Raw genomic sequence first — 25,186 nt, 5'->3', positions numbered from 1 at the left:
ATGTTACTCGAGTTGCCATTTTCCTTGTGAGCGTTGTTTCTCTTCTTCGATATACATTAATTTCTACCCGGGACAAATGCCTGAGGAACTCGCTGACGTTTATTTCATAACTAAAAATATAAATACAATCGTGTAATTCCTAGAAAAGGTGTTGTCGGCGATCCCTTCCAATAATTACAGCACAAAATGCCACCAATAATAACCGAATGATATTGGTGCGCTGATGAGTTCGGGGGCGAACAACAATCGACAGCTACGTTTTTGACAGGATAATGGTTGGATTATCAGGCGGGGGCCACCTTTATGCGCCAGGAGTACCCTCACAAGAAGGTATCGGTCGATTTATCCGTCCGGCTTGCGTGTTCGGTCGGCGCTTATTTGAGCTGTCACGATACACAAATAATTTCTTTGTTCGATTAATACACAATTTACGAAGCTTATGTTATTTTTATAGCGTTTTTTAGGGAACTTAGGAGTTTGTTTTCAATTATCGTTTGTTTGCCAACAGTTAGAGATATGAGCGGAATGACCAACAATGCCCCAACGTCAGCTGACGCATGTCTCAGCATAGTCCACTCTCTTATGTGTCACCGGCAAGGTGGAGAGAGTGAAGGATTCGCCAAGAGGGCCATCGAGTCCTTAGTGAAGAAGCTGAAGGAAAAACGGGACGAATTGGATTCTCTTATAACTGCAATAACAACAAATGGAGCCCATCCTAGCAAATGTGTCACCATCCAGAGAACGCTAGATGGAAGATTACAAGTGAGTTGTCTTGTTCATCCAGTTCAAAAGCACTGCTAAATGTCAACAGTGAAATTTAATTTGGAGACATTCTAGCAGAGCGCATGCATAATTAGAATTAAAATTTTTGTTGTTTATCATTAAAATCACTAATCAAAACATTAACTAACTTAATAGTCAGATTAAAATTTGCAAACAGAATAAAGTAAATAGATCATAATGTAATTGCTTCAATTAAAAATGCAATATTTAGGTAAACTTTTTTTAAAAAGAAAACATTTTGACAGTTGGGTTTTCAATAATTTACGGAGAGTAAGTAGTACCTAAGTCTAATTTTAAACATGGATAATGGGTTTGCATTCAGGGACGGTCATAGCAAATGCGAGGTTGATTGGTTAGCTACCTACTTTCCATCTAGCTCTAGGTAGGTATATTATTTTCCCCTCAAAAAATTCTTGGGTGTAAAGTGTGAATAGTTTACTTACGTGAAAAAACTATTTTATAGGTACCTATATTATGATAATTTACAGAACAGTTTGATACTATAAAAAAACTGCTTACCTACCATGGTGATATTTTTCGTGCCTTTATATCGGCAAATAATTCCGAATTTCACTCCTAGTTTCTACAATAACCATTACTTATTAATTATTATAGTACCCACAACATAGCTTGTCACTTTACGAACACAGATATCATTGTCGCTCTCCCTCGATATTCGATAATATATTCTTATTTTTTTTAACACTACAACATGCCATGTGGCTCAACGACAGTATTGTAGTTAATAATATAAGTGAAACAATCACAAACATCCAGGCTTTGAGAAAATCACATGAATATATTGTGACATCACCGGTAATTGAACCCAGAGCCCCCGGATGAAAGGCCAGTGCCTCACGCAACGAAGGCCGCCGATGTAATATTTATGGAAATCAAAAATGGGATACTATATTATTTGAAAGCACCTATAGTATTTTTATTATTTATAGATGGTTCTTATGAATGAGGAGAGATACAAAATTCGTTTTGGCAATTGACTAGCTAAATTTTTTTTGACTATAATGGATAACATCGTAAGACCATCATTCTTGGCCCTTTTTTTTCATCAAACATTGTTTAGTACTGCATCTCCTATTTGCTAATTTTGATAGCAATAGTACCTAGTCCTGAATTTATTAGATTATTAGTAAAATTAGAAACATGTCAGTAGTGGCGTTGTTAGTAGACACCCGTCTCTGAAATGGTGGCTCGCAGGTTCCATGTTGTCAGTCGCAAAAAATATTTTTTCAATATGTGTTTCTTTATCCAGTGCATGAACCTAGTGGGTTGAGAGAATGACTTAACAAACATTCCTCTTCATGTTTAAATAACCTCTACTTTGTAGGAGCTTATATACTCCACTTATAAGCGAAAATTGTAATTTACTTATTGAACAAAACACCATGCACCAATTTATTTATCATTAATTTCACAAATTTTATTTAGGTTGTAAACTCGATTGACATAGTCGCTAATGTGCACGCATCTTAGTGTACGGCCTGAGTGGACAGCGTTCGCCCGGGCGTGAGCGGCGTGCGCAACTCAAACATATAACCTTTCATATATAAAGTTTCTCTATGTATAGAAGGGAAGCTAAAGTAGTGTATTGAATCATAGTGCAGCTTATTTTGTAAAAAAAAAAAATTTCCAAGTTTCCATTTTTGGAATTGTTAAATTCCGCTTGATAGTTACATTATTGTATTTTCTCTCCTTCCTAAACAATTTGCCCAAATGGAGTTAGCCGGTCTGCAGATTAAGAAGTCAATGTGCTTAATGTTTATCAAAAAATATTATGTAATGTGTATTTAGTAGGCAAGAATGCCGGTTAGTTGTTCCTTTTTTTCGTAAGCTCTTCCAAATTCTCACAGAATCGCTAGTTGGGAACAACTGCTGCATAGTTATGAGTAGGTATAAAAAATTCATCTGCTAATGATTATTTAATACCAATACTCCATCCCAAATAATGAATAATAAAGTTTGTCTACCTACATTGACTTAGTCATAGTTCTAAGAAATTAATTTACATAATCTATTACTTGGAACCAATTTGTTAGCCATAAATAAATTATTATTATGATGACATCTTTATAAAGTGGCTAAGCTGTCATGGTTTATTTCTGAAATAAATATCCAAAATTCTTATTCCCAACTTACTGGTTTTTACAGTTTTTCTTCTTTTAAACTCAAAACAGATCAAGTCTATTTTATTTTATCCTTTTTTCATGGCGATAATGATACCACTTTTTTTCGAGCTAAATTATTACCTTGAATATTTTAAGACTTGTCAAACCTTTTCATTCCAAGAAAGGGCTCAATTTACCGAGAGTACACCGCAGAGAAATGTCAGATTTTTTTATTCAATACTTGAAAGCATCTAAGCGACACTTTTTGAGCATAGACAATCATCGGACAAATTGCTATTATATGGTTTAAACGCTATTATAAGCGTAGACAATAAGAACAAATATAAAAATCTTTTACAATGAATAAAATTCAAACATTTTCAATTACCTAATAAAATTCGCCGTTTTCAAAAATCAGTATAGCATATTAGAGTTCGCCAATGCGTTTCATAAAATTTAAATAATTATAAAGTAACCTTTGACACAAAGACACTCATGCTTAAACCTTCGTATAAAAACGCTCGAAATAGGTAGGTAAGTATGCGAAAATAACGTTATAGATAACAATTTCAGATAATTCAGACTCAAATTTAATCAATAAAATAAGAAATACGAGTGAAAATGGCTTGAATACTTCTTATTTACTCTTTGATTAGTGATTGTTTTTATAAGATAATAATATTTATCCATAGTCAGTATTCCGTATTTATTTTGTATTCATTTAATTAAGTGTTTAATAAATAAAACAGGCTCCAGTTTATGATATTTAACATTTCGTTTCCACAAACAAATGGCCCGGTCAAATAGCCTCGATAAAACGGCTCACACTGATTGAAATTAAACGTCACTGGTTTTCATTAAAATGCCACTTTTCCTACTTAAAACTTACCTTTCGACATAATATACATATCATAAATATGCATGAAGCGTGTTATCTTTCATATTAAATATTATACCAAACTAACCTCGTATTTTTTTTTAATCTCAATTTTCTCGGTTATGCGTTAATACGGAATACTGACTATGGATATAAATATTACAATCTTATAAGAACAATCACTAATCAAAGAGTAAATAAAAGCCATCCAAGCCATTTTCACTCGTATTTCTTATTTTATTGATCAAATTTGAGTCGGAATTATCTGAAATTATAACAATGTCGTTTAGTTAACACGGCTCAATTTTATATATAAAATATTGTTATCTATAACGTTATTTTGAAAAATGTTCCTTATTTTCGCATACCTACTTACCTATTGAGAGCGTTTTTATATGAAGGTTTAAGGCTCGCACAAACCAACGCGAATATTCACCAAGTACCCCTTTTAAATATCCCTAAAAAAGCACCCGCCATCGGTACGGAAGGTCCGGTCAAAAGAGTCTCAAAAAAAGCCAATGCCGCTGTAATGCTCCCTACCTACCTGTTGTTAATGAACAAACGTAACATTTATTCACGCAGGGGATCAAAAGATACAATGAAAGCCATCAATTTGTCATATATTTGGCTATTTTTTGAGACTCTTTTGACCGGGCCTTCCATATCGATGCGGGTGCTTTTTTCGGGTTATTTTGACGTGGTAAATGCGAATGGATGGTAGTGTCGGAGACAAATAATTGTATCAATGATAATATAAAATTATTGATATATTATTTGAATGCTCGATACCGTAACGTCAAATAATCGCAGCGCTCCATATTAAACTTTGTAAGATAATAACTTAATTCCCTTCCGAAATCTGAACGTCGCGTGCTCTTTCCCGTAAGCCAATACTAGCTTGATTGGCGAATATTCGCTGCGAATAATTCGCTTTGGTGTGCACGAATTACTTAGGTTACTTTATAATTATTTAAATTTTATGAAATGCATTGGCGAACTCTATTATGCTATACTGATTTTTGAAAACGGCGAATTTTATTAATTTAAAATGTTTGAATTTTATACTTACATTGTAAATGATTTTTATATTTTTACTTATTGTCTACGCTTATAATAGCGTTTTCGCCATATAATAGCGGTTTTTTCGATGATTGTCTATGCTCAAAAAATCTCGCTTAGATGCTTTCAAGTATTGAACAAAGAAATCTGACGTTATCCAGGGTGTATGGTCGTAATATAGAGCCCAAGAAAGTATTAAAAAACAGAGTTAACCATCATTTTTTAACATAATAGCGCCTGTACACGTGCATGGATTTACTGGCAACAATAGTGTGTATTTTAAACTATCGTTACAATAACTGTTTACACATAAAAGTCTCTCCAATCTCATTTTTCAAGAGTAAGCGAGACGCGATGTCATTTTATGGTACTATTTGACAGGTCGTAAAAATTGGTTAACCCCAAAATGAGTCTCTCCGCCGTGTAGTTGGTTTTTTTGCCGGCAGATTCGCCACTATCGTTCTACTGCGCAGGCGCAAATCGAAAAAATCACAACATCGTCACATGAAAATTCAGAAGCTTCCCAACTTTTTTGATTCATGCATGCAATCTTGCAACTTGCATGACAATACGTGTTTACACGTGCATTGTCTTGTTATGGCCGCGATAATACGTACTGTCAGCAGGTAAATCTATGCACGTGTAAGCGAGGTATTATGTAGGTATATTTGCATGAGACTTTCACGATTGGTTATTATCAAGGCCTGAACACAAAACGAACCATAAGTGCGAGTGAGAAATCATTCGATATGCGTTAGAGTAGGATAGAATTTATAAGGTTGAATTAAATATTTTTTGTACATGTCGCCGGTAAATATTGATTTGGATGATTACAGTCATTTAAAAACTGCTGTGTTGCTGAAATTTATTGTTTTTGTGTTAAATATAAAGTTTGTGGTAATTATTTTAAGTTAATTTAGTAGAAAAGGTTAACTATGTTGTGTTAAAATTTGGTAGCCGTCCTGAGAAGCAACATGGTGGTATAACGTTTCATAGTTAAATAGTTCTACTGTGCGTTATACGCAATAAACACATCTTCATTTTGCCGACCAAAACCCACTCTCATTATATTATTACTCTGAGGTTATTGTTGTTTTTTGTTTTTGAGTTGTACCTATGTTCTTCCTCGACATTTCAGGTTCACAGGTTCGTTGAAGAAGCCATTCTCAAGAGATAATGTAGTGTACTGTTAGGCTAACCGTTTGATCACGCCGACTGCAGCAGGGGACACTACTGCTATTATACGCAATTATGCTTATAACGTCTTTATAAGTGTCAGCTATCGCATGCCGCGGTCGCCAGATTCGAATACCTAGCTTTGGATTTATCGATGCTAAAACGAACCCTCTTTTACTTACTTTACCGTTCGCTTTAAATATGTCAAAGAGGATTCGGCTAAGCATTCATGTACCCAAAGTATTCTTTGCATTCATACACGTTACAGTACACTTAAATATATTATCTCTTGAGAATGGCCTCTGCAACGAGCACGAAACGTCAAGGAAAAAATCAGGAAGGAGACACAGTCGCAGCTCAAAAATCTATTACGATGACATACAATTGTGAAAGTTCACAATTTATTGTTTTCTGCTATTTCTATTACAATTTCATTCCATGAGCATGTAAATTTACTATATTTTAGAGATCGTATCACTAACAAATATGACACTTGATATCAAATTTATGAATTGTACATTTATTTATTGTCAATAGTAGGTACCTATCATGAACTCGATTGTTGACATTTATTTTAGGTTGCCGGGCGTAAGGGTTTCCCTCATGTGATTTACGCACGCATATGGCGGTGGCCCGATCTCCACAAGAATGAGCTGAAACATGTCAAATATTGCCAATTTGCTTTCGATCTGAAATGTGACAGCGTCTGTGTAAACCCATACCATTATGAACGGGTCGTATCGCCTGGGATCGGTAAGTCAATTCATATATTTATCTTTGACACATAATTCTTTTTAGATGACGAGAATAATTTAAGAGATCTTTCATGTTAAAATACAGCATAGTAATTCAGGAGTTAATTTTATCAGGCTGTACAGCTATTGTATGTACATAATATGTATGTATGTACTGAAATTGTACATGAAGCGAATAATGATGCATTCTTGGACAGTCTTGCAAAGTGACACCCGAAAATTGGTTGGGGCATATTATTTGGCTTATCCTGTTATTTTAATATTAATAGATTATGTTCAGTTAATTTTAATAGTTTTTGTACACAAATCTCTGAAACTATCTTATTTAATTTTCATACATTAGCATAAGTTATTGGATGAGTAATTTCACAATTGACTTATTGCAATTGCAATAGGTACCGTTTAAAGGTGTCACTAGTTTCTCGGGTTGTAATTTCAATAATTACAGATGGATGAGTTAATTAATTTGTACTATCTGTTTGAAAAATTCTTATAATTAGATTAATTTTTACAGGTCAAGTTTAAATCAACATTAATTCCCGAGTGTTGCCGCTGTTATGAATTCTGTTGGGTAAATGGCAATATATAGGTATATTATTTAATGTATTTTTTTGTGGTAAAAATAGTTGAAGTAGGTTCTATATTCAGTAGAAATATTATTTTATTTTAAACCATCAACTTTCACCTGACTATTATTTTTTTTTGAAACATCGGAACTATGATACTTTGAAGACAAATAATGGGCAATACGTTGGCTGAATCTGTAGGCATGCCTGCTCCTTTATTCCATGTATCACATAAGAGTTTAGCGAGTTATCACCTCGGTTACTCTAGGGGAGTTGTCTAGGATAATAACCATGGTGATAACTCACAATCTTAACACCATACATTCCACTCTAGGTGGGTTTATTCTTGGCGACTACAGCGTGGTTTATACAAGCAACCCTCGATTGAATGCTCTTGATCAATAAAATGTGTTTATCACTATGATATAGAAATTGTTTTACGAAACCAGTAATCAAGTATGAGTACCAAATATTTACATTTGAGCTTATGTAATGTTATAACTATTGTCAATAGTGTGTGGTGATGGTAGAAAAGGAACTGTGTAATACTGAAAAAGTTGTACTTAAATAGAGGGGTTGCGAATTTGTAATGGGAAAATCGTGGGAGGATCGTGAATTACTACCAAATAAATGCTGAATCGCTTGGAAAGATCGAACTATCTTAGTTTGCCGAGAAGTAAAAGTGCGAGGTTTTCGCAGATCTGTCAGGCCTGACCCTGCAGTCGGGGCCGAGCCGTCTGGTGAAGGACGAGTACACGGCGGGGGCGGTGGTGGGTGGTAGCAGCAGCAATAGCGGCTCGAGCAGTGCCCCCGGGGGGCCCACGCCCACCAGTGGGATGGACGTCGACCCCACCGACCAGATGGTGCACCAGACCATCCAGCATCATGCCACCTCGCCGCACCACCACCACCAGCCGTACGCCTTGCACTTGCAGCAGGGCCAAGGTAACATCCATCCTTTGTCAGCATGTCTACTGTTTCAGTGCAAAGGTACACTACTTGACAAAATGGTCAACAGAGAGCTTCTGATTACCATATCAGTTTTGTAAATTTTATCCACATGGTTTGCTCATGCAATATTTGACTAAACAACACTTCTTGTTAATCGTACCCGTACAATTGGCCGCCGCGAACAATTCCATATACTTATTTCAAAAACCAATTATCCACTCACTGCAGTATTGAAAAAAATATTGATCACTATGTCATTTGAACCTGCACCCGTTGCTTCAGAGACGGATACCTACTACTTTACTGTTGGGTGGGTGACACCTGTTACACTATTAATTTGAGTTTACACACAATTAAATGACATCAGTGAGTTTTTCTTGTTACCCATTCATTATACCAATAAAGTGAATGAATTGACATGAATGGTACCATTCTTTCTTGGGAATATTAATTTAGTATATCAATATACTAAACTTCCACAGATTCTAGAAATAAGTGAAAATTGAAGCGCCCAGTTTCGAAACTCCCTAAAACGATTTTAGGTAGACTCCGATTTCTATAAGCTGGCGTACACGTTATCGCGTCGCATTGACGATGGAGTTGTTGGGGGGTGGACGTAATGCAGTGTTAAGATCCTGAAGCGGGGGGAATTTAGGAATTTAGTTCCACTAGTTCATAAAAGAACCGTGATGACGTGTACGCCAGCTTATAGAAATCGGACTCTAGTTTTGAGAAAAATGAGAAAAACTCATATTTATTAAATCTGTGAACTTTATGTATTTATTATTTAATTCGTTCATTCTAAAGAGTTTTTTGGCTTATCCATTTTAAGGGTATTTGAAAAGCACACCTAACCATTTTAGCGGGTTTTGATATTCACCCTAATTTTGGATCATAGGGTAGTTGTACCAGTAGTCAGCCACTTAGCACATAACTGAAGTGCATACTGATGTAATATGTTTATAAATAACATTGGGTGTTTGTGTTTTTTTTGTAATAAGCGAAATTTAACGAAGTGTTGTTGACATTTTTTATTATGTCTATATCTCATGGAGTTTAGCATATAAATATTGTTTTTGTAAAGTGAACCCAATTTCCCAGTGGCCAGCCACCATGTTCCTAATTCTGGCCACCCCAGCACCAGAAGTCAGCCGCCTGATTCTAAATAGGATTTGAATTATTATACTCTTACGATAATGCTAGTAAAACAGGGCTATTTAATTTGGGTACTCAAATTTTATTAAAAAAGGTAAAAAATATTTACTTATTATATAAAATTGTACGTATAATACTATTGTTAGACGATAAAAAAACTTGCAAAACATACTACAAACATAGAAAACTACGACTACTTAGGTACAAAAATCGCAGACAAAACTGTTCGTGTCTGCATCAGCACATGCCACATGACACCACACATCGCAGACCACGCATTTAATCCATTCTTCCCCTAATGTACCTTGTGAAAATTTTCGTTTGCAATATTCGCACTCAGCATCGTCAGAAGATAGAACAGAGTTTTCACTGTTTTCTTTACGTGCTTTCAGCTTTTTCTTGGGTATCATCTCCGTAGTTGCAACACTTTTATTTTCTTTTAGAACATTTACAGAAAGTGCTCTTTTTTTAGTTTTTTTGGCTATATTTCCCGCTTTCTGACGAGCCTATTTCCTCGTTCTTATTTCTTCAGCCTTTTTAATTTTTAAAGCTTCCTTGTTCGTTTTAAGCAACCTCCATGCACTCGAAGAAATCGCACTGGGCTTTGAAAGTTTCTGTTTGGAATTAGATGGGCTTGGAAGTGGGGAAGGGTAAAAGAGATGGCTAGAAAAAGGTGAAGGAAGAGAGAAATTTGGTTGGTAAGAATATGTCTTCTAGCACAGTATTTTTTTTTGATTCAGTCGTTTCAGATTCGTCATATTGCCGCAACAAACGCTTCTTTGGCTCCATATCTGTAAACTGAAAACAAATAATCAATTTATCAACTAGATCTCGTTATAAATACAAGTAGCTGTTTTTATTATGAAAGAAATCTACAATGATTAAATGAAGAACTTAAAAGGTGGCTGACCTAAGGATTTGAGAACTCCAGTTCTCGGCCGCCAGTATAATAGTACTTTTACAAGCGGCTGACTATAGGATCCTTTGAGAAAAATAAATATTTTTTAATTGTATTGATTAGAGAACATCATTAGCTTGTCATTTCAATACCAAGCGATATTATATATTTTTTTATCAAATAATCCAGTTGTCGGCCGGGTGGCTGACTTTTGGAAAACTCGGAAAAAGTTGACCCTAAAGGCAGCCGCTTTAAAAAAGTAACTAATATTATTTAAATGCATTCTTTTTACACTAAAACATAATAAATATATCATGATTAAGTAGAAGGAAAACTTACCTTGAACAAATTATCACAGAATATTGAAGTATATCGTATTTTCGAGCACTGTGTCAACTCGTCCAAAACGTCAAAAACACGTACTCACTCTCCGAACTTCCAACTCCAACTAAATAAATATTAAAATTTATTTCTCATTCGAAACACAGATGGCAGTACACTATTGTCAATAATCGTTATTAGGTGACCGAGCATTGGGTCAAATAAATTAAATAATTTAATGTTTACTTTACTTCACATACAATGTTTTGTTTGGCATGGCTGACTACTGGAGCTGGCTGACCAAAGGAGCACCTACCCTATGTATTGACAGTTTTTAGCATTTTTTAATGTTCAATCTTCGGCCATCATATAGGTAACAAAAATATCGATCTAAATAAATACATATTCAACTGAAAATTTTTCAAATACTGTTTTAGGGGGATTTGAAACTAGGAGCTTCAATTGACATTTTGACAAATGGTTGTTGCACTGAGGTAGTAATTTTATTTTATTTAATTTTTAAGCAAGAAAAGGAAAACATCTGATATCATTTGTATCAGGCACTATATTATGTATATAAACATCTGCTCTAACCTAGTGACGTAAGGTAGATGTCAGATTATTAATTTCCTCACTACAAAGGGTTGACCTCATAGTTTGTCACACACTATGACGGCTAGACGTTACCATGAATCACAGGAATTTGGAAGTTGGTGGGAGGTGTTGCTTGTCCAACAATCTGCGGACCGATGAAAAAGACTCCGACTGGTCGTCATTTTGATCGAGCTGCTGATTGATGGTTATATATCCCCACATCCAAACTGTTCCTGAAATATACACTTCGACTGCGAGGTTCTGCGATTTGTGTTAACGTACAGCCGTCGTAAAGTGCAGCGATCCCATAAGCTGATGCTAGGTGGTGCTGCTGGTGCGATTATATATTTTTGTAAAATTTGTGATGTCCATTCTTCATGTTGGGGAACTGCATGTTTATTATTTCAATTAATACATTTGAAATCATAAACGTTTAGAGAAATGATCTTTTGAAGACCAATATATTTTGTTTCAATTGTACAAAATATGGATACATTTGAGATAATATTATTTACGTTTCCACAAAGATGGATTCACACTTTTCACCACCTTTATCTTGTATGTGTAAGAAAATATGTGTTATTTATTATCTCCTGCTCTATCAACCAAGTATATTCCAATTTAAATAGAGATTATATCATTTTTATTTTGTTTATTATTTTTATATGATTTATTATTTTGTTGCGATTATGGTGCGTGAGCAGGAATGATGTCAATCCGTCCAATGGGGGTGATGAATGCCATGGGTGGGGTTGAAGGGGGGACAGGAAGGGGAGGCGGCGCCCCTCCCCCCGCCCAGCTGCTGACCGCCAAGTCCGAGCCTCAAGATGGCCAGCGTGCCACATGGCTGCCCACTAGAATGGCGCACCGTGAGATTTTTTTCTTTTGCTTTTTCTTTGTTTTTCCAACCCTTTATTTGCGTCACAAAAATTTGATTGCTTGTTTGAAATATGTATTCGATCTCGCTTTTCTGATGTCCTTTATTTAAAAGTGATACTTTAACACAGTTTCTCACTAACGCTCTTGTTGTACTTTTTTAATACAATATAACAAAATTCATTATATTGACAGTTAAAATCTTTGGAATTATGAATTGTATTTTACAAGCAAATGTGAGCATGCGTTACTGCTGGGTCTTAAGTTTTAAACGATTTGTTGAAAACATGTATTATCAAAAGATCGTAAGCGACTTCAAAATAATATTTTGACAGATGAATATTCATTGAAGAGTAATTATTTCAAATGTAATTGTTTCAGCTACCTATGTTTATTTCTTGTATTGAAAAGTGATATTCTATGGAAAGCTCCTGTAAATATACTAGCGCAATACAGAACCATATTTAGAAAAATGTAAGTAGTAAAGATAGACATATAATATACAATGATGTTGAAATTGGCAACCTAGTTTGAGCGAGAAAGAACATGCGATGTGTTTATTAATATTGTTACAAATTATTTAATATTATTATTCATTCATCTCTGTATTGAGCTTGTGTGTCTACACATTAAATAAATATATGCATTCTTCAAGTTTGCTTACTGGGCGTCTTACGTGGGCGAAGTCGGCGAAGCGTTGAGCGGCGGGTGCAACTCAAACGTATAACCGTGTGTGAAAATTTTCGTAGACAAAATTTTTTTGGTTATACGTTTGAGTTGCGCGCTCCGCTCAACGCGCCGCCGAACGCGCTTACCTAAGACGAGCCGTTAGTGTAATAATATGAAGGATTGTCAGAAATCTATGAAACAAACATTAATTTTTCACTTTTGTTTACTCAGACAATAAAACTAAATATTTAATATTGTAGATACATACATGCTTGAAATATGAATGCATTTTCACATTTAAAATATTATGTCGCATCAAATCTATGTTGTAAATGAAGGGTTGTCTTTTTTTTATCTTTGAGTTCACTATGTATGTTTCTTTTTTATTAAATTATAATTATTTATCATTACAAAAATCTTTGTATTACGTAAGTAAAAGTACATTAAGTATGCCAATACACAGCTTGCAAGTCAGAAAATCTTCAATTAAAGAATGATGGAATATGTACCTATTATTATGTTTTGTTTTCTTTATTTTGTTATGATTTCGTTACGAAGCTATGATTTGTAAATTATTGCAGCCGGTATGACGCATGGGATGGGTCTAACGGGCGGGTCGTGCCCGACCATTTTGGATCAGTCGGGAAGTTCTTCTTTCTTCCAAACCTCAGATCATTCTTCTTCCGATGGCCAAATATCACAGCCCCTAGGTTTGTTATTTTCATTTGTTTATTTCATTTCTTTTTAATTTTCAGTAAGAGTAAATTATTTAATTTGTCTTTCACTCACTGAATTATCGGATCTTTTTAAAATATGTAATATGTAGTACAGAAAGGTCTCTTTTCTTCCACTGTTTTTTTATGCACTAATATTTTCGAAATTATTTCATTGTCTATTTTTTTTTTTTTTTTTAATAAAATGACAATTAATTTTCATTCTCTATAATATTTTAATTAATAAGTTATTCAATGTCGATTTTTAAAATTCAGTATTTTACAGCTGTGTTTTTTTAAAGATGTGATATTTGTACGTGGCAGACAGTAGTAGACACGTGTTGGTGATCACTATGGGAAAGTTTTCTCGGTTTTACGTTACAGTAACTACTGTACTCAACAAATTCCAAATGACTAAAGCAAAATTGTAATATTATAAATATATGTGTTTCTTTAAATTCATTATTCTAGGATCGTCGGCCACGTCTCCAGTGTCTCCAAGGCACCTTCCGCAGAACGGCTACTCGTCCCCCACCAACGCAGGAGGAACGGGAACTAATCCTGCCCCGCCTCCCCCTGCACCCTCCTCGTCTACCTCTGCTTCATCCGCGCCCCCTCCGTTGCCCTTGCCTCTCCCTCTGCCCACACCATCAGCGCACGCCGCGCATGCCACCTGGACCGGCACCAACACCCTCACATACACACACAGCGCTCCCCCTGCCGACGTACAGAGACAGTCGCATCATCACTCCTTCTGTAAGCTGTTTTGTCAAATTATTTATGCAATTTCATTCTCGTAATATTATGGTGTAACAAATGCGAATTAATAACGCTTTGGTGAGGGATATGAAGTGATGTATGATTGAAATTTAATTTGAAAAAAAAATGTAGATTTTTATTCATATTTTGCATAGTTTTGTATTAGTAAAACGCTCGTAAGTCCTGATAGGTAGGTACCATAATAATTTTTTACCAAACCGGGAACCAAGTAAACCGGGACAAAGTGACAAACAGTCAAGACTTTGGGACCTATCAAACCGGGATAATTCCTGTCAAATCAGGATTTATGGTAAGCCTACCAATCGGTGTCTGTACTGACGTTCGAGAAAATATAATGATAAAATCTGAAGATAATGCAATCATGCAGAATGTCTTGTTTTTAAATACACTAACTAATTATGCTTTGTGATTCTCTATCTGGTGTAAGGTAACCGTAATTCATAAGATTACAATGGAAATGTTTTACCATAGTAAAATGTTATCTTATTCAACAGGGCCTCATTCAGGCGGCGTAGGCTCTGATGGGTCATCTTCAGGTGGCACCGGGGGAGGCCTACTTTCCACTCAGCCCGCACCAGAATACTGGTGCTCTGTCGCTTACTTTGAACTCGATATTCAGGTCGGGGAGACCTTCAAAGTACCTTCCAGTCGACCCAATGTCACTGTAAGTCATTATCTGTGCTTTTTTTCAACAGTATCAGGATTGGAAATTAATCTATACATAGTTGACAAATAACACAATATGGTTCTAGTTATGATTTGTGTTTGGATTCTGAGCATGGTTTCAATGGGTGCCAACTGTTCCTCATAAATAATTCTGTTAAGAAAACTTACACTCTGCGGAGACTCGCGGAGATTTTGCTCCACCTTGGAAGTTCAATGACGATTTCCCTCCATCACTGCTAACCTTTTAATTACACATTTAAATAACACGTTAATTATATCTAATGGCCAACGACTCCAAACGCGCAAGTTGGCACTAAATGCATCGAAACAATAATACTATGAAAATTTTTTATGTATGTATATTGTACCCGTTTAATATTTGAACTGATTTCAAATATTTACTTCACAGGTTGACGGTTATGTAGATCCATCCGGTGGAAATAGATTTTGTCTTGGCGCTCTTAGCAACGTCCACAGAACGGAACAAAGTGAAAGAGCAAGGTTTGTCTATCAAAATAATAAGCAATCGGTAGTGTCATAATTGTACAAGTACCCTTTTTTTACATTATGTTGCATATGTTTAGATTGCACATCTGCAAAGGAGTGCAGTTGGATGTGCGAGGTGAAGGCGACGTTTGGCTGCGATGTCTCTCCGACCACTCAGTGTTTGTGCAAAGCTACTACCTGGACAGGGAGGCAGGCCGAGGACCCGGTGACGCTGTGCACAAGATCTATCCCAGCGCCTGTATAAAGGTCACATGTTATTTTATTTATTATATTATGTAGCTTTCGCTGTCTGTTTATAGAAGACTGTGTTATGGTCAATATTACTCAAACCAACATGATCCTTGTCTGTCTGGCATGATGATTGACACCATCGAATGCTGAGTAAGTCGGAAGGTACCAACCAAAATATTTTTTATCCTGTCAAGAGATAACAGATGAACTGTCTGCAAAAGTATAGTTCATCACATCATGTTTATTCAGGAATATCAAAATGCATAAATTAAGAAAGAAATTATAGTTTATTATTCTTTACTCTAAATTTATATGAGACGGTGAGAGCAGTATCCTAATTTGACCATTAGTGTAATACATAATATGAAACATTTTACAATGCAAGAGATTCGTTTATCTGTTGTACATATTCTGTGAATGATGGATAATCAATTTATTGCATTTTTTTATTTGCAATTAATTCTGCGTATTCGAGAAGTATCAGAAAATTCTTTCCCTTCACTAATAAAATGACCATTGTCAATAATATTAACTTATCCCAATTTTGTGAATTTTGAAATGAAATTATCCATAAAATTTTGTAGGTTACGTTACCATTTCTAATTTGTTTCACTGTCTTTAGTTATGTTAGATCGTGGAACATCAGTCAAGGGCAATCGCATAGCTATGTGTTGAAAGAAATGGTTAAACACAGTTTTAATGCTGTCCAAGAGTCGCCAAACTGAGCCAACAGAAAGATTACAAATAAATCTTTAAGATATCTAGCGGGATTGGACAGTGGCCTTAATTTTGTAGTAAATGTGTTGAATTGTTACAGGTGTTCGACTTGCGCCAGTGCCATCATCAAATGCAGTCTCAAGCGGCAACGGCTCAAGCCGCTGCTGCTGCTCAAGCGGCCGCCGTGGCTGGCCACATTACTCCACAGCACTCCTCTCTCTCCAATATTAACAAATGTGAGCCTATCCCTTTTTGACAAACCTTTTGATTCTGGATAATTTATCAGTTTAAAACAAGTCATTTTCATTCACAACAAATTATTTTGTCCTTCTCGAACTAACTGAATCGGGTGGGTAAAATTTTTTTTACCAAGAAATTGAGTTGTACTGGACCAAACATATTGAAAAAGAACAAACCTTTTTTGGCCATTGGGGTGAATCCGTGGTTTCAGAAACGGGGTCATCCAACTAGGCCAATGTGGATGCTATTTTAAATATTGTGGAATTTAAAACAAATTCATCATTTGTAAACAAACTAAGTATGTTAAGGCGAATTCTTTGCCTCAATTTACGATCAAATGTGACTTCAACGCCATCTAAAGGCATCTACAGGCATCTACCATGAATTTCTAAAAATGTGTTACTAAAAACTTTCGTCGATCGCAACCAGATGGCAATAAAATATAAAATAAAATATTGTGTGTCGCCACATATTAAAAATCATAAGCTTGATAAAAATGCATTTAAATTTATTATATATTTACTTACCTATGTAAAAATATTTACAATTAATATTTTCCCCATAAAATATTATATAAACATTACATGTCTATTTGATTTGATTTAAAGTGTTTATGATTTTTACATTTTGTTTACCGTAGTTTTTTTTACAGTGGCAATACAAGGGTATCCTGTCCAGTCAATGAACCAGATTTTTTTACGTTGTCAATACGAATTAATATAAATATTTTTCTACAGTAAAATTCATTTATAGTAGTAAATGAACATTTAAGTACAAATGTTTATAAGATTGAGTTTAATCTTGTACAATTGACAATTACATCGAATTTCTACTAGAGGTGGAATAAAAGAATGATATGAAATGAATAGCAAAACAAATGCCATTCGAATTATTATTAAACAAAATAAGGAATATACAGTTGTACTTAGTTATTACTAGGAAGGTTGGACCGGCTGAATGTGCTCGTTATAAGCGGTACTCGTTATATCAGAGAATAGGTATTTTTATTGTCGGCGAAAACAACAATTAGACACTTAACTAGTGTTATAAACGTAATCTGTCCCCGGCGGCATCCTGTCCGATCGGATTTTATTGCTTAGGGTCGAAATGTCTTTAAACGATCAACACATTACCAGTATTTTAGCTCGGTATATCCGATAAGTATCTCGTTATAACAGTGAATAAAAATGTACGGAGAAAATCATATACCAAATGTCAACGACTGTTTCCTCATTACATCCGAGATCTCGCTATGTCCGAGATTGTAATAACCGAGTTCGACTGTAGTTATAATTATGACAATGTCGATATTATATAGACATCCCAATTCATTTCGTTTCAACCATGTCCGATCCTAATGGGTTCATATGGGCCTCCACAGAGTGGACGGTTTGTATTAACTAACTAACTATATCTGAGATAAGAATAAAGTAAGACACGCAACGAATTGAATAAAAAAGAAGTTGGAGGTAAGAAAAAACGTAAATAAACATGCGAACAAATCTTGATAAGCAAACCCAAGGACAAAATAAGTGACAAATTAAAAAAAAAATTGTAAAACGTAAGAAAAAAATTTAGAATTTGAAGTAAGTGCACCACTGATTACATAATATTCTAAGAAAAAGACAGAACGTTATTTCTTTGAAAAAATCTAATGTCGATTTTAAAGAACAGTGCAAGATAAAATAAAAGATAGTTTTATTTATTTTACCTATAAATGTGTAAGTGAAATGGATTTGGAGATATAAAAAGAAACCTTATTGGCCCAGTGGTTTCTAGGTGTGGACTTTTGTAATTCCCTGAAGATCTCGAATAAATAATTAAAAATTATCAACACCTATACCATATTCCTAGGTATCTACTATGATTGAAAAGTAGATCTTAATTTTTTGTATTTATGATTGCTTCATAAAAAAACAATATTTACGACTTTATGATGTAGCAGATAAATGAGCAACTAAATAGTGATCCAAATATTATGAAAAGTTCAACTATCAAAGCATCACGGCATAAAATTAGTAATACCACGGTTATACACAATTTATTGTACCTACCTATTGTTATAATTTTCTTAGTTCATTTAATCGTTTTTAATTTAATTTATTTTCAAATTCACCTCTTATGTGTTCATTCACTGAATTGTTTACCCTATATTTTATGGAGACTAATAATAACTTCTATTTTCTACATACTAAATTATCAACCTCCACTTTTTGACAGGACGGCATACAGTTATATAGGCACGTAGATAATAATTTTAAGGCCGTAGACAGGAATGAACGTTTGATGGCCCAAATATAGTACAATAGTATGTATGTAATTAAAGTTAGGGTACAAGTCGGTTATCCTGGATACAGCGGCAAAGACATTTTGAAAATAGCCTATATACTGGATTATTTGTTAGGATTACCTAATCTAACTTAAACTTACCCAAACTAACAAATAATCCAGTATATCGGCTATTTTCAAAATGTGTTTGCCGCTGTATCCAGGATAAACATATAGAACAAAAGTTAGTGAAGTGGAAGTTTGTCGAGGCTGTTTTGATCGGGTTAATTTGTCTTTGAATAATATTGTGACTAGAAATTTTAACAATTCTTATTATTTTTAACATTGTATATTGTTCATAATTTTCGCGACTACCACGTGAATAGACGATTTTTTTTTTACTTATAACATTTTAAACACTTAACATAAATATGGATAAATTGTACAGTTACTAGACAAAGATTAAATTTGATGTGTGTCAGAAGTATCTTAGGCATTTTCGCTCGTATGCTTTCTTTATATTATTATGAAACTATATTTATTTTAAAATCGCTTTATAAAAGGTAGGTACGTCAAAACAGTAATAAATATCTGAAATAATTACACAACACTATTTCAGAAAGTGGAGGTTGATATATGTAGTCCATTGACATATGCTCCAATATCGCAAACAAAAATTATTGACAGCAGAATTAACACAGTTTTTGTCTTCGTACCTGGCGAACCTTTATTTTCAATGTATGTGTGTGTGTATGTATTTTTTAATCTATGCAAGTACTGTTTCAAAAATAGTTTGATTTATTTCCGCGTTAGCAGCATATGTCGATAAAGTCTTGTCAAATATTCATTTTATTTACAATCGATTCGTTAATATACAAAAATACAAGATTAAATTTAAATAACTAGCCTAAAAATTATTAAATAATATTTTTAATAGAAACGCTAAGCGTTTTTTGCGATAAATTAAGTCTGAACCGAGATGTTTCGATTTTAATTGCATGCTTTCTAACCTCTAAATCGATGTTTTTTAAATTTGAAAAAAAAGATATAAGGATATAATAAATTCCAATTAACGTTTAGCGTTTCCCTAGGTAATAGATTTACGTACATTTTTATCGTAATTTTGATAATAAATCTTATGTCATTCATTCTTACCACCCGATAGAAATGTACCGAATTTGACACGTATTTTTGGTATATAGAACTCCACGATACATCTTAATTTTTTATTTTATTTTTCTCATTACTTTTGAATATATATTTACCGATTAATAAACTTTTCTAGCTATTTTTCGATAACAACTTTACCTAGAGACATCACCTTAAATAAAACATGTGTTTTAGTATTATACTGTATTCTGTCTATCTGTGAATATTGTTTCAAACTTGGAGAAAGTGTCTTGATACATTATGCATCTATCAAAAACTTCATTGTCTGTTTTATATTTCTGGTTGTTTAGCAGCGGGAATAGGCGTAGATGACCTGCGGCGGCTTTGCATTGTGCGGCTGTCCTTCGTGAAGGGTTGGGGCCCCGACTACCCGCGCACCTCCATCAAGGAGACGCCCTGCTGGGTGGAGGTGCACCTGCACCGTGCCCTGCAGCTGCTGGACGAGGTGCTGCACACCATGCCCATAGACGGGCCGCGGACCATGGAGTAGGAACTGCTAGGCTTCTTTTGAGACACCACGCCACCTTGACATTCGCTCACTCACAGTGACACGATGGCACCCACGGTGCAGTCTGACAATGGTGCATAGTTGTGCGTGTTTGCCGCGATCGATTTGTGCCCCCTCCCATTAAATTCACACTGATATTCTGATTAAATTTAATTAAAATTCTACTAGTATTTCTTTAGTAAGCATATACATACGAAAGTTGGACTTTTTCTCCTTCAGCTGCCCAGCATAAGACCGATTTCTAGTGGGTGATAGCAACTAACACTTGTGTAAGTTGGGGATGGATAGAATGTATTTTATGACGTATTATTAATTGTTTGTATGCGGATAAAAGTTTAAATTCAGGGCAATCATGTCGGAGTCATGATTTAAGGAAAATTTGACAGTTAGAGTTTTCAAAAACCAACTTACTCTGATTTATTTTTATTTTTTAATTGATCAACACTGTATGTGTTCTTAGAAAGTCTTATTATTGTTTGATTTGATATTGATTTGGAGGTGTAATCTTGGTCAGATTTTTTAAAATAACTCCTCAGCCGTAAATTGCATACAATCATCAATCACCATCACCCAATAAAAATAGTATGTGTGGCGAGCAGAAGTGACTGAAGTGAAATTTCTAAAATATATAATATTAAACTCTACACTATGAGTAGCAAGGGATGCTATTTCGTCCGTTTAACTGCAGGTTGAAAGGTTGGCAAGGGGCGCTATTTTGTGCGTTTGACTGCAGGTTGAAAAGTTGGTGGTGTGAGTCAGAATGTGGGGGTTATTTTATTCACATTGTCATACTGAATAATATTGAAGTATAACAGGAACTATTTTATGCCAATCTGAGTCTGGGGGTATACTGCTTGGCTGTAGATCGAAAGGTTAATGGTTTGAACTCAACCGGGAACATGTTTTCACATCAAAAACTGGTGTGCTAAGAGGGGTAATATTGTTTATTTTCACCATGTGTCTTGTTACATATATCTGGGATTGACTTTCACAAGTACAATATAAGATTATTGTTTTGAAATTAAGTTAGGCAGTAACAGAACAGGCCCATAACTAGTAAATATAAACACGGTAAAAATGATGTTGTCAAGTGAAACAAAATACCGTTGATGAGACTGTTTATCTCTGATAGCTCGCACATTCAACTTTTTCTGCCCATAGACATAACCTGACCTAACCTACGGAGAACAAAACTTGAAAACCAAAATGTCCAACATCCGTTTATGTATACTAATCAAATACGCTTATTTCTGGTAGCTAATATTTGACTTTCAAAAACCTTACAACCCTAATATCATAGAATAATAATCGCCGTACAAATCGATCGTGCTTAAAAATGTACCCACTTGTGTTGCGTTCATCTTGAAGGGGGAGAAAACATGATGGGTTGGATAACTGAATTATACGAGTCTTACCTTTGGCAGCCGATTGCATTTCAACGTGATTGTAGCTCCATAATCCTTTGGACGCATGCCAATTATTTTATAATATATATATTAACTGCGGCAAAATTTGATTTTAATTAATTTCAGGCACGTTTAATTGCCCGAAATACTCGATTCGTTTGAACATGTTTACATGTCTAGTACAGTATCCCAAAAGAGATCAGTTTCATCCAAATCAATGATTCTTTAACAGATTATTTTGATAGTGTGTGAAATGTTTGGCCATTCAGCTAACCCAGCATGCTAATTTAACCCTTTTAATGAATGAACGCTCTCAGTAAATTGATTTTTTTTTGTGATTATATTTATAATGGACTATTATTTGGTTTCCTGCCTGCGTTTGAAATAAATACATCAGATAGGGCTATTTTTTTAAACAAAAGAAGTGAGAGATTGTGGAATAGGTAGTCATTCTAAATTAAAGGGTAGCACTCTTTCAATCGCTGAAAAGGTTGATTGAACTGTATCCGAGCGATATATTGTTACTATTGCAAGTGTCCAGTGAAAATTGTATGTAAAATTGAACTGATATTGTGATGAATAAAAAAAACAATTTATTATATTCGATTTGTAGAAAAGTGTAAAAAAAGACTTTGAATATTATTGCTAGAATGTGAAAAATTCTTCAAAATATCTGTAAAATTTATACTGAGATTTACGAGAAATGTAGACAGTAAAACGGGGTGCTAAATTCTTTCAAAATTGGGTATCGAATGTAGGATTACTGCGGGATGTTAACGAAATATAATATGTCTCAGTGTTTGCGATCGTCGACGGTGGCCATATTGGGAAATGAAACGAAAATGCGCATTTTTTTGAGCAGCTTCTGTTAATTGTATATTTCAATGACAAATTCACCTCAAAAGATATTTGCAAATTTTTCGAAGCTAAATGACAGCTATTTTTTGTTTCAGATCATATAACAAATGAATTATACAGAATATTTATCCGACCGGTGTCGAGCCAGATATTTATTTCACATTAAGTTAGAACATTAAATATTACCTACTGTTTCCGCTAATACCAAATGTAACAATAACATTTAGCTGTACGCATTCTTTACGAAACAGAATAATATATTGTGATAATGGTATAAATGTATGCGGGACGGTTCTCAGTCAGTTTGCGTACAGTAGACGTGCGACGGGACCGGAAGGTTTCGTTCTGCGACAGTACATACCTACTCTATTCACCGACTTGGTACAAATACGATTAAAAATATTTTTATATTTCGCCGGTGGTATGCACCGGGGACGACGTGTATTTACGATGTTTGAAATCAATTTACAGTGGGATGCGCTTGAAAGAAGCCACGTAATTCGTATAAATAATATTAATTAATAGCCATAATGTTTAAATAAGTCTAGCCCGTTAAGGAGTAAAAAAAACCCTCTCACAAATTCAACGTAGCCCATAAAGAATATATAGCCCGGAAAACTAATCGTATAAACTTAAATGAACAGAATATTACAAAATGTGATAGGAAACTAATTGATATATAGATTTTTATCACTTTTTCTAGATGGCAGCCTTATTTTATGTATATTTAATGCGTTTTAATTTTTCATGCAATGAAGTCATAGTTTTGTTGTTATGTACTAATTAAATTGTAATTTATTTTGTTTATTATTGTTGGCGGATAATAATTATAGTGTTATTTTTTTGTATATATAATATTTATAACAATTTAATTTTAATAATTATTCTGCTTAAATAGATTAATATCTCAATCCTTGTCAGGAGACTGAAAAAATATATGGCTCTCGAAGAGAAATGTTTAAAATGTTGATCGCACAAAATTCTTCAACACCACTAATAATTATCATCCAATGTAAATTGCAATACCGATTGTCATACTTGTCGTAGAATTAATTTCTATTAAAGTAAGGATTATCTAGACGGTGTTGTAGTGTAGATAGATGTGTAATTAATTAAAAATCGCGTAATTGTAACGATTAAAGTACAGATTTATCGTAATGTTTTTTATTTGCACTGATAAGTAATTCCCACGTTAATTATCCAAAAAGAAGCCATCTTTAATGATTTATCCTAAGTACAGTTTTAACTAGTAATGCCATATTATATTTAGTTTTGTTGCTTTATTAATTTGTAAATACGGTACAAATATTACTAATCGTTGCTGAGAAGTGCGCGGTTGATATACTGTCTCGGTGATCTCAAATATTTTGTTGTCATAACATTTTCGTGGTAAACATTTGCTATTATTATTGTTATTGTAACATTTAATACATTATTGACTAGTTTTGGAGTAGGAGTTTTGATTGCAATGTAAATCGACCAGTCTAATTTATAAAAAAATACATACTATCTAAAAAAAATTAAATGCCATTTATTATGATAAAAAATCCTAAAAGTCTCTGATAATCCTAATCTTAAAATTAAGGGTCTTATGCATAGTAGTACTCATTAAAATAAATGGGCTTATTTATGTGTTAATCAGCCGATTTTCGGACACCTAAAAATTCATAACAAATAAAAAAGCATAACGAGTAACAGGTGGCATCCCTGACAGCGAAATTAAAACAATAGTGACAGCTGTCATTTAATTATAATATTCTGAACAGAAATCAAGTAAATATTGTTTTGAGTACTAATTATCTATGCAAACACGAAAGACTAGCAGTATTATCATCATTTATGGTAATACAACTCTTGGCCTCCAAAGTCTTTTTCAATCATGGACAATCCATCGCCGATACTTACCAGTTGCTTTGGCCGACCATTTTTAAATCTCCCATGGTGTATTCCAACATTCTCAGTTTCGGCCGTCCAGTTCTTTGCTTGGCCTCGGGGATGCGTTACATTTCCCGCCTTGTTGATAACTCCTCCGTCATTTTATGCTCGTGGCAGATCCAGCGCAGTCTGCATTTTCATATGCCACGTGATTTTTACTTACTCTTATCTTGTTTGCTCAGTGTCAAGCATTCTGATTCATACTTGACGCCGGAGGGTTTTTATTGAGAGTTGTTTTGGTTTTCCTTGAGAGTGCATCATTTTTCAGAAGCTTTTGGAGGCCAAAATAGAACCTACTCACCAGCAGGTTGGTGAAATTTTGTGAAACATTATGTAATGACATCGACAACTACTATATGTGAAATAAAATCTCAGTACACAATG

The 25,186-nt window shown here is 34.4% G+C and overlaps 1 protein-coding gene across 1 annotated transcript; it reads left to right on the top strand.

Annotated features, from left to right (window-relative positions):
* Positions 1-22: 22 nt before the first annotated feature.
* On the top strand, positions 23-24,953 carry Med (Smad/Smad4 homolog Medea). The gene is made up of 12 exons (XM_085956625.1): positions 23-330; positions 509-762; positions 6,597-6,771; positions 8,039-8,284; positions 11,963-12,127; positions 13,385-13,513; positions 13,988-14,272; positions 14,791-14,960; positions 15,372-15,463; positions 15,547-15,715; positions 16,518-16,653; positions 20,386-24,953. The coding sequence occupies exons 1-12, from the start codon at positions 273-275 to the stop codon at positions 20,583-20,585; spliced, it is 2,079 nt and encodes a 692-aa protein (XP_085812751.1). The 5' UTR covers positions 23-272; the 3' UTR covers positions 20,586-24,953.
* Positions 24,954-25,186: the final 233 nt, after the last annotated feature.

This window comes from Rhyacophila brunnea, unplaced genomic scaffold, assembly GCF_057557595.1.
Source record: "Rhyacophila brunnea isolate RB1 unplaced genomic scaffold, BYU_Rbru_1.0 scaffold_6, whole genome shotgun sequence".
Classification (NCBI taxonomy): domain Eukaryota; kingdom Metazoa; phylum Arthropoda; class Insecta; order Trichoptera; family Rhyacophilidae; genus Rhyacophila; species Rhyacophila brunnea.
The sequence above is the reverse complement of the archived record's forward strand: the minus strand, read 5'-3'. Positions and strand labels throughout refer to the sequence as shown.